At 48.3% G+C, this 10446-nt stretch overlaps 1 protein-coding gene across 1 annotated transcript in view; it reads left to right on the forward strand.

Moving 5' to 3' along the window:
- Positions 1 to 2565, forward strand: part of Pstpip1 (proline-serine-threonine phosphatase interacting protein 1) — a 40967-nt gene extending 38402 nt beyond the window's left edge. The window contains exons 12-15 of the mRNA XM_008823437.1: positions 228 to 318; positions 1080 to 1135; positions 1341 to 1474; positions 2274 to 2565. Of these exons, the coding sequence (XP_008821659.1) occupies positions 228 to 318; positions 1080 to 1135; positions 1341 to 1474; positions 2274 to 2405 (413 nt within the window). The 3' untranslated portion in view covers positions 2406 to 2565. The remainder of the gene's footprint in view (positions 1 to 227; positions 319 to 1079; positions 1136 to 1340; positions 1475 to 2273) is intronic.
- The last annotated feature ends 7881 nt before the right edge of the window (positions 2566 to 10446 follow it).

The following is a 10446-nucleotide window of genomic DNA, read 5'->3' on the forward strand; positions in this document are numbered from 1 at the left end:
CTGGTCTACATAGTGAGTTCAGGTCAGCTGGGACTACAGGGAGACCCTGTCTCAAAAAGACAAAAAAATAAAAAAATTTTAAAAATCCACTCATTTTCAAAAATCTCTCTTGGGAGTACCAGAATGGCAAGTCCAGGGCCAAAATGAGAAAATGAGGGCCAGTCTGGAGAGAGGCGTGGCCTGGCCTGCCCTCTTTGCTCCAGGCCTCATGGGTTTGCTATCTGCAGCTCCGGTGCCTTATCAGAACTATTATGACCGAGAGGTCACTCCATTGGCCGGAAGCCCTGGTGTCCAGCCATCCTGCGGCATGATAAAGAGGTGAGAAATCAATGGATGGGTTGCCGGGGCTGGGGTCAGCCTCCCCTATCCTTGACTTTTCCTCATTACTAAACAGCTCCTGTAGGTCTGATGCCCTATTCAGGTGCTGGGCATTCTGTAGAGATATGCCAAGCTCACACTACCCTTAGAGGGGGCCTTAGGCCAAGGGGATCCAAGTGTTAATCAGACTGCAGTTATTTACAAGCTGACCTGAGAGCCCTGAGGAGATGCCTGGGCTGACTTCTTGACTCCGTGATCCCACTGTGAGGTAGGGTGGTGTCCAGGACTGTAAGGCAGCAGTGGTGGTTCTTTCCAGGTGGCATAAAAACAAGGTCTGGCGCCCAAACACTTGGAGAATCTGTGAGAGGTTTTGGCAGGGACTGTGGTCAGTTGTCAAAGTCCTAGTGCTGTGCCCCATGAGTGGAGCCAAGGGGAGGAGGGCTGTCTTGGCCCAGGGTGGTGAAGGCCTGACAGGGCGTGTGGGAGCTGAACTTTAAAGGACAGCTTCTTCCTCCGCAGGGAGGCAGGAGGAGGCTTGGTGAGAAGGGGCCCTGCTGGCTGCAGGTGCTGATATGACCTATAGAGTGCAGTGTGGGAGGATGCTGCTGGAGATGCTCTTTGGGGAGGCCTACTGTCATGGAGACTTGGGGTAGCCTCTGACTGGCAAAGGGTCCTGGAGCTCTGAGAATTCCCCCTTGACCTCCCTTCACTGCCAGTGGGGTCAGATGAGGGGGCCTCCCCTCTTTCCTCCCTGCCTCCAGGTTCTCCGGGCTGCTGCATGGGAGTCCCAAGACCATATCCTATCAAGCTCCTGCTGGTAAATGCAGGGTGGGGAGGTGGGGGAACCTTTGAGGAAGGAGAGGACTCCTACATAGCATAGATGGAGCCACGGAAACCCTCAATGGGAAAAGGTACCCTGTCAAACTACAGGGAGCATGAAGAGCCAAGCCTAGAGAAGCTCCACCCTAGAAGGATTATTGTCCTCAGAAAGGGGCAGGGTCAAAGTGTCACCCTACTCTCAGCATCCACAGAGACTCTGGCCCCAACTCCTGAGCCGAATGAGCTTGTCTATGCAGCCATCAATGTCCAAGGGACACAGGGCAACCTTGTCTCACCAGCCCAGGACTACCGGGCGCTCTACGACTACACGGCACAGGTGAGGCCCTCACCCTCCTGCTCCAGAGCTTATGTGCCTGGGAACCTGCCTAGAGTATGAGCACTTAGAATAGCACCCTGTCCTTAGAAGAGAATACACATCTGCTGGCCCAGTATCAACTCAAATCTGCATACCTAGAGTCCACGAGGCCAGGTGCCATGTACTCCAGCGTGGGGCTGCCTGTGGATAACAAGTTAAAGGCCAAGCCTCGTTCTTTGGCTGTGGACTCAAAACCACTGTGGCCAAAATGAATCCTTTAGCCATGCTAGACATCCTCAGAGGAAGGATCAGAACAGGCCACAGAGCAGCCTTGCCGAGATCCCGATTTCTATCTCTACCCTGGCTTAAAGTGAGGGATGCAGAGCTGGAAGACAGGTCCTGGGCTGAGGCCATCACATCTCCACACACATGTAAGCAGGTTGGATGTGGGCTGCACCGATGGAGGCCACATTGAGGGACGCAGACCTAAAGTAATGGAGTGCCTGGCTGTGTGGTGAGCCTTGAAGAGCTTGCCCTTGGATGTAGCAAGTACCTCAGAGATGCTGTGGTGGTTGGAGCAGTGAGAGAAACCTAGGCTAGGAGGTCTCCATGACAACCTGATGGAGACTGGAGGACAAGTCCTTTAAGGAACCGAAATGCCTGTCTGTCTCCAAAGGGGGCTACCCTGAAGGCATGAGCACAACTTAGCCACTGCTCACTTTGGGAGACAATCATGCATTGATTGCCAGGGTGGGGATGTTGGGCCATAGCCCACCCAAGAGGCCCCTCCCAACTCATGCACTTGCCATCTCTTGCCCAGAATTCCGATGAGCTGGACATTTCTGCGGGAGATGTCCTGGTGGTCATCCAGGAAGGGGAGGATGGCTGGTGGACAGTGGAACAGAATGGACAGCGTGGCTTCGTCCCTGGATCCTACCTGGAGAAGCTCTGAGGAAGGAGCGGCCGTCCCCACACAGGCCTGTCCTGCCTGTGCAGCCAAGACTGTTCCCACCACTGCCCAGGCCTTGTGGGGTCAGTACCAAGCCTGGCCCTCCTGGGGATGGAACAGGTGCTGGCTGCTCCCTGAGGAGTTTCTCCCAGAAGGAATAAAGGAGTATATTCTTCTCTGCTGGGTCCCTTTCTCTTGCCCCAGTGTCCAACACTCAATTTGGCAGCCAAAGTGTGTGGGGACAAGTCTGGGAGAACAGTGCTCTGCCACTTACAGACGAGCCTTCAGCTGTGGTCACCGAGTCTCAGACTCAGCTAGAGACAGAGATGAAGTCTGGACCGTTTCTTGAAGCTCCAAGGCTGCCAAAGCTACAGTAGTCACATCTTGGATAGTCTGGAAGATGCAGGGTGAGGTTAGAGAGAGGATGAGGAGCAGTATCAGGTATCCTGGGAGCACGGAAGTAAGCCGGGTTGCAGATGGGAAGTAGAGTTAGGACATGGCAAATGTGTGAGTACAGCAAGGTGGTGGAATATTTGGGGGGACAAACCGGTGGGGACAGGAAACAACAGGTGAGTGTGAAGGTAGCACATGAGCAGACCGGCTTAGAGGCTGATGGGTCTCAGGAACTCCATCTACCAGGGGAAGCCACTGCTGCCCCAGTGCCCCTCCCTGATATGGCACACTCATCAATATGGACTGATCCTGCATCACAGAAACCAACTGTGGGCCTGTGGCTTCCTCACTGGTATTGCCTAGCTGGCTGCCCACCTGGCAGCCAGCATAAAGGCCTAGTCCATGTGCCCAGGCAAATGTCAGATGCCAGAGGCAAAAAATGTGGCAGATATTGGTCTAGGAAAAGGCAGAGGCGCTGAGGAGGTGAAAGGGGTTATGCTGTGTTTCACACAGATACAGGTTTCATTCTCCAATGTTCCTCACCTGTGCAGAAAGGCAGGTTTAGTTAGGGTATGAAGTGCCTTTGGGTTGTATTCTCTACCCATCTTGGGCATGGGAACACTTTGTAGGCCTGCAGGACTGGGGCCAGACAGGTGAAAAGCCCCGGGATGTGGCCTCTGGAGCTAAGGACGAGGCTCGATGTTCGGGAGGGTCATCTATCACTGTTTCTTGCCAGAGGGTGTGGCAGACAGTGGGAAAGGGCTTTGGGCCTCTGAAAAAAAGCCTGCGGCTGACACCCTTCTGCAAATATCATTTTCCCAAGAATACACATCCTGCAAGAGATCACCAAACACCACACCCATCCGTGACACATCAGAAATTTGCAGATAGGGATACTTGGAGACAGCGACTTAATCCAGGGCTCTCCTGAAGGAGAACAAAGCTAGCAAATAAAGACTTGGCTGCCTGGGCCAGAACACTACCCTGGTCACATCTGTCCAGCCCCACCAGGCACAGCTAGATCCCCTGGCTTCATTGGGCCCAGACATTCTGATGGCTCCTGGGTGTCATGGGGTAGTGCTTTGCCAAGATGCCCTGACAGAGCTTACTGTCCCAGAGGGGCACACTGCCTCTCTGTCCTACAGGTTCAAGGCAATTAGTAATTAGTAACAGGCACAAGGTGGGGGGGGGGGGGCTGGGAGACCAGCAGCAGGCTGTCCCATACAGAAATGGTGGCTGGTCTGCAAAGTAGCAACCAGGCTAGAGAACAGCTCTGGGTGAATGTAGGAAATGGAATGGACTAGTAGTTTATGAGATGTGAGACGGGTGAGAATAGTAGAGAGGGTGAATTCTGAGCTGGGCCTTCAAGATGGGCAGGTGGAGCAGGAGGGCCCAGGAGAGACAGGACAAGCAAGTAGACTGACTTCTGGGGCGGCAAAGAGGAAAGAAGAGTAGAAAGTTAGGCTTCGGTGCTTTATTTATTCCTTGAAAATACCTTGTCATCTTGATTGAACATCTGATTCCACTGCATAGATTTTTTTTTTTAAACCTTTGGCCTAGATATTTATCATCATCTTTGACAGGTACTGCAGTTGTCAGTGGGCGCCACTGGATGATGGGTAATAAGTATTAGATAACACAGCCTGTTCTCCAGGCATTCAGGCAACCAAAGAAAGGAACAGAATGCAACTCTGGGATCACAATTTATACCGGGGGCCGGGGGTGATGGTGATAAACCCTTGGATGAATCTAATTCACTGCCTCTGCAGCTTTCTCCATTTCTCTTGTGCATCAGGTCACACAACTTCAGTGGCTGGAAAACAACTGCATGGGGACACAGTGCCAGAAGAGGGAGTTGGCGTAATTGAGCATATAAATAACTGCTGCCGCTCCCTGACAGAGGGCAGCTCAGAGACAGTGAGCCGGGTTTAGAGCATGGCCTCTCAAGTTAGAACACCAGGGTCTGAAGCAGCTTCCCCTCGGGCAGTCTCAGACAAGTCACAATTTCTCTGGGGCTCAGTTTCATCATTAGTAAAATGGGTGCAGTAGGCTCTATGCAAATTGCTACCTCAAATAGTCATTGCTAAAATGCTAATTAAAAGCAAGAGGTTGTCACCTGTAAGAGCCAGGCCCACAGCCTCTGGATCTCAACTGTAAGCAGCAGCAGCTCACTCAACATACTCTCTGGGACAACTATGATTGCCAGAGTCCTTAGTGGTGACAAGAAACAACTCATTTGGCCAGACATCTGCCAACACTGGTGTCTAGCACCTAATTCCAACTGTTCTCCTATGGCTGCCCGTGGGCCTAGTGAGATCAGCATGCAACCTATTCCAGTCATCTGGCTGAATCAGAATGTCTGCCCCCAATCTGGCATAATCAGCAGCTCACCACCACTTACATGCAAGAGGACTCACTGCCCTCAGCATCCTCACAGGCAATCAGGATCCCAGAATAGGTCTTTCCAACTGCACTCAGCAGAGCCCACTGAGAGGCCAAGGGAGGAGAGGCCCCAGCCCATCTTCAGCTCAATTACAGGTTTATGGATGGGCAGCACAGCTTGGCACAGGCTGCTCAGGGAGCCACCAATGAGCTTTCACCTCAAACAGAAAGTAGCTCAATCTGTGCAGATTTCTACTGTTCTGATGATTCTGATGTATAGCCAGGACTGAGAACCTTCTGGCTAATGAGCCCTTCACCTACATTTCTTATTGGCAGTTTGAAAACTACTCTTGAGGCACCATAGTGACTTACGTCAGGCCATAAGTGTCTACTATGTGCCAGATGCTGGGATGCAAATATTAATATAAACAAGTCTCTCTTCTCCATTATGTCACACCTGCTTTACTGTCTTTACTATATAAGTTTAGGAGAGCAGGATCTGTGCAGGAGTCACATTCCCCACAGCTAGCAACACCCCTAGTTCTGACTAAAAGTCAATGGGTCACAGCATGATACCCTCAGAAGACCCCAGAGACATTACAACAAAAAGCTACAGAGAACATAAATTATTTCCAGAACTGCCAAGAATGCTGAATACAGAATCAACACATTAAGAGTAGGTGATCCTCCATAGCAACAGCTCCTTAGGACAGGGATTTACAAAGTTACCCCACTCCCACTAGCAACAAAAGAAAAGTTTAAGTTCTACAGAAAAGTGTTCTAAATTCTGTTAAGCTCTGTAAGAAATAAGACAATAACCTATCCAATAGGGCAAAGGACAGAAATTGAAAATTTAGGAGATATAAGTAGCTTAACTACTTTTTTAAAGATCATGGGGCAAGGGGCTAGAGAGATGGCTCAGCTGTTAAGAACACTGACTGTCCTTGCAGAAGACCCAGGTTTGAATCCCAGCACCCACATGGCAGCTAACAACTGTCCATAACTCCAGTTCTAGGGGATCCGACTCTTCTGTCCTCCATGGGCATTGCACGACATGGATGCACTTACCTACATGCCGGCAATATACGCATACACATAAAATAAAATATTAATAAAAAAAGATCATGGGACAAAATAAATACATATTTTCATCTGGCAGAATGGAAAAAGGCTGACCACATCCTGAGAGTCAACAAGGGTGCAGGGAATGCATGCTTTCTTGCACTGCTAGTGGGAACATATATTGGGATCATCTCTTTTTGAAAGGAATTGGACACATCTATGAAAACTTCCAAATGTGGTGTTTTTGGTACAGAATGGATGACTAAAATCTACCCTTGAAAACATGCAAAAAATGCATGACACGGGGTAATGAAAACTGCTTTAAAACTAGGAAAGTGGTGGCAGTAGAGCACTGACCATGCCACTCACAATGCTTACTTTAAAATGGTTTTAGGCCCTGTGACTATGGCTGGTAGTCAGCACCACATCTGTTTACACCAGCAACAGATCACACATGCAAAGGTGGTCCCTCAGGATTACAAGGAGCTGAAAAATGCCCGCCATCTAGTGACATCATGGCTTTCCTAACACTAGCACAATGCCTTATTCCATGTTAATGATGATGCTGGGGTTGCACTACCAACACAACTGTGCACAGTACGTACGAGTCGATAGAATCAGTTACCAGCTTAGGTACTTACTACACTGCAATCTTTTATCACTACTATTTTTGTGTGATACTGGGGACTGCATGCAGGGCTTTGTGCATGCTAGACAAGTGCTCTACCACTGTTCTACCATACCCCAAGCCCTCTTTTTAAAATAAAAAGAAAGAAATGGTTTAAGACTTATTTTTATTTATGTGAACATGACTCAGGTGCTCACAGAGGCCAGAGGGCTTCGGATCCTCAGGAGCTGGAGTTAAAGCAGTCCTAAGCTGGCCAGTGTGGGTGCTAGGAACTCTAAGAGCAGCATGCACTCTCACTCACTGAGTCATTATTCTGGCCCTTAAGAATTACTTTTTATTTATGTGTGTATATCTGTGTCTATATGTATACTATGTGCATAGGTACCCACAAAGGGCAGAAAAGGATAGCAGATCCCTGGAGCTGGAATTACAGGCAGCTGAGCCATCTCTCCAGTTCCTTAAGCCTCTTTTTACTTTTTGAGATAGGATCTCACTAAGTTGCCTAGGCTAGCCCTCAACTCACTTTGTAGTCCAGGCAGGCCTTGTACTTGCAATCTTCCTACCCCAGACTCCAAAGTAGCTGGATTACAGGCCTGTTTCTAAGCTTGACCTTTATCATTACTTTTAATTAACAATTCTTTGATTTATCTTTTTTAAAAAAAAGTGGCTAGGTTTAGTGGTACATGCCTGTAATCCCAGCACTCAGGGAGGCTGAGATGGGGGAGGATCACTGCACGTTCAAGGCCAGTATGGGCCTCTTAGTGAATTCACAGTCAGACCCTGTCTCCCATGTTATATCAGTAGCAGATTCACAAGTTGAGTGGCTTATCTGTATATATCTGTACAAGCACTGTAGATGTTTGCACAGTGAATTAACTAATGTGTCTCTCAGAATAACATGTTCCTCAGAACATACTCTGTTGAGAAGCAATGCAGGACTGTGTGTGGAGAACAAAAAATCTGGAAGCTATCTGTCCATTGTCCACTGGTTAACTATGCATTAACACATTCATGAAGCTAACACAAAGAATTAACAAATCTAGGCTGACCAAGAAAGAGTACTGTTATGTCCTGAAGAGAATAGGATCATGCTGTAGATCAAAATTCACATTAAGAACAAGTCCAAACCAAAACCCACTACCACACCCATTTCTAAGGATGTCTTCTGAAAGAATGCAGATCTCTTCTAGATTTGCTAGCCTGGGGCGCTTTCTTCTTTACACATGACCATATTATTACATTTTTAAAGGCACCAATAACTTTTGTTTAAAATGCTTTTAAAAAAGTTATTGGGGCTGGAGAGATGGCTCAGTGGTTGAGAGCACTGGCTGCTCTTGCAGAGGACCTGGGTTTGATTCCCAGCACCTACATGGCAGTCAACAACCATCCATAACTCCAGTTCCAAGGGATCCAACAATCTCTTCTGACCTCCGTGGCATTGCACAACACAGGAACACTTACATACATGCAGGCAATACACTCATACACATAAAATAAAAATAATAGAATATTTCTTAAAATTTTTTTTAAAGTGTTGACTAAAGCTCTATCAGCTTGGCAGCAGCACCAGGGACCAGGGCTCCTTAGCCAGCACTGATTTGGTGGCCACACGAGAGGGGATGAGATGGATCAGCAAGCTCATGTCAGAAGTCACAGAAGTTCTCCAATGTCGGGAACACTTGAAGTGGTGCCCACTGGCCAAATCCCTAAGTGTTTGAGGAAGCTCTGCCTTCAAAAAGACAATTAACTGCTGAAAAAAGTGGGAACTCGTGGGTCCTATAGAGGATATTAAAAAATAAATGACAGAGAGGGGAGGACTGCCTGGAAGATGAGGGACTTCTGGATTGGAAAAACATCCTTAGTTAAGTCTGAATCCAGCTAGAGTCATCACTATTTGTTAAACCTGGGGAGGAGTTAAATGAGAAGCAGAATATTTCTATCACCTTACAGTTACATCTCCAGAGACTAAGACTTTTGGTTGGAAGGAACAAAACAGGACCTACACCTTGGAGAAAGTAGACATCTTGAGCAGATGCACTGGTATTTATTGCCTCAAAGCTCCACACACTCCTCTTCTTTCCACACTGACCTGGACTCTGCAGACTCTCAAGGGGCTGCCTGGGCTGGAGGGGAAGGACTTTCTGTTGTCTTCTTGCATGGGTCCAGCAGCACTATCCACGGGGGAGAAGGAGTGTCTTCTGCAACTCGGTGGCAGCCACTTCTCAGCCTTGGGAGAAGCTGAATGTCTAGGTTCCTCGCAGGCTGCTCTCTCACAGGCAAGCAGTGAAGTGTGAGCAAAGAAGGGTATGGGACTTGCCCTTCAAGCAAGTTCAAGGAGTGGGTTACCAACTGACACACGATATGAAAGCAATTTCCTACTCTAGAGCTAGCCTGATCATGCCCAGAAAAAGGGCAATCAATGTCACACACCACCACTGCTCACCTCAGCTCCAAGCAGTGACAGGGTAGTCACAGAATGGTCCTATCAACAGCAGGGGAGACTGTGCTGGGGGAGGTGGTGGTGGTCAAAGCTCACAAGCATCCTTGCCCACTGTGAACAGGCAGGGAGGAGGAGAATGGGTCAGGAACAACATCACTGATCCTGGGAACTGCAATCAGGAAAGCTTCCTTTACTTCTGTAGTTAGTTCTTATGCCTCATCTTTGCCTGTGTTCTCCATATTCGGAGGGACTTACAAGACAACGAACTCAGCTTTATTTGTTCTCTATTTCTGTGTCTGGCTTTGTTTCCCCCAGTTGACTGAGCCAGACATCTGAGATTCATTTTCAATTCCTCCCTTCTTCTCCATTCTCTATCCCACATCCAATCGGTATAAATTCTGCCATTTCCTCCTTCCAAGAGTCCCTGAGTCCACCCCATACATTGCCTATACCAACAGTGCCCTACTTCATGCCCTGCTACCTAATCCTAACTGAAGCCTCATCACATTCCTCATCATATGCCAAACCATCCTCTCAACTGCCTTGGGGACCATTCAGAGCAGGCCTGCTGACATCAGCATTATGCTTAAGCCCTTTAATAGCTTTCTCTGCCTACAAATCAAGTCTGACCGGTAGAGCAAGTCCCATAAGACCACAGAGAATACTGTTTTAAGCCCTAGGCACTATGAGCTACTTACAGCAGTCCTCTACCAATCCCACTGCACACCGAGTTTCTTCCCCACACACCTCTCCAGTTTCTAGGCTTGGACACTTCCTCCAGGAGCTCCCAAGTGTCATCACTAAACCCCCCAGCACAACACGATGCCCTTGATCTCTCACTGCGCTGTATGGAAATCTTTCTGTATATGCCTCTGTGAGTTCAAGGCCAGCCTGGTCTACATAGTGAGTTCCAGGCCAGCTGGGGTTACAGGGAGACCTTATCTCAAAAAGACCAAAAAAACAAAACAAAACAAAAAAAAATTCACTGAAGCTAGAAAGCATCTATAGTTTTCTGAATATCATGGCCATTAGAATTTGGCAGCATATAATGAAAATCCATGCAAATCAGGAAGAACTGCAGACAACACCAGCATCTGAATCATTATACTGCTGCTCTGGAACTGAAATATCCCCCAAAT

This window comes from Nannospalax galili, unplaced genomic scaffold (genome assembly GCF_000622305.1).
Source record: "Nannospalax galili isolate Female #2095 unplaced genomic scaffold, S.galili_v1.0 scaffold28, whole genome shotgun sequence".
Taxonomy (NCBI): Eukaryota; Metazoa; Chordata; class Mammalia; order Rodentia; family Spalacidae; genus Nannospalax; species Nannospalax galili.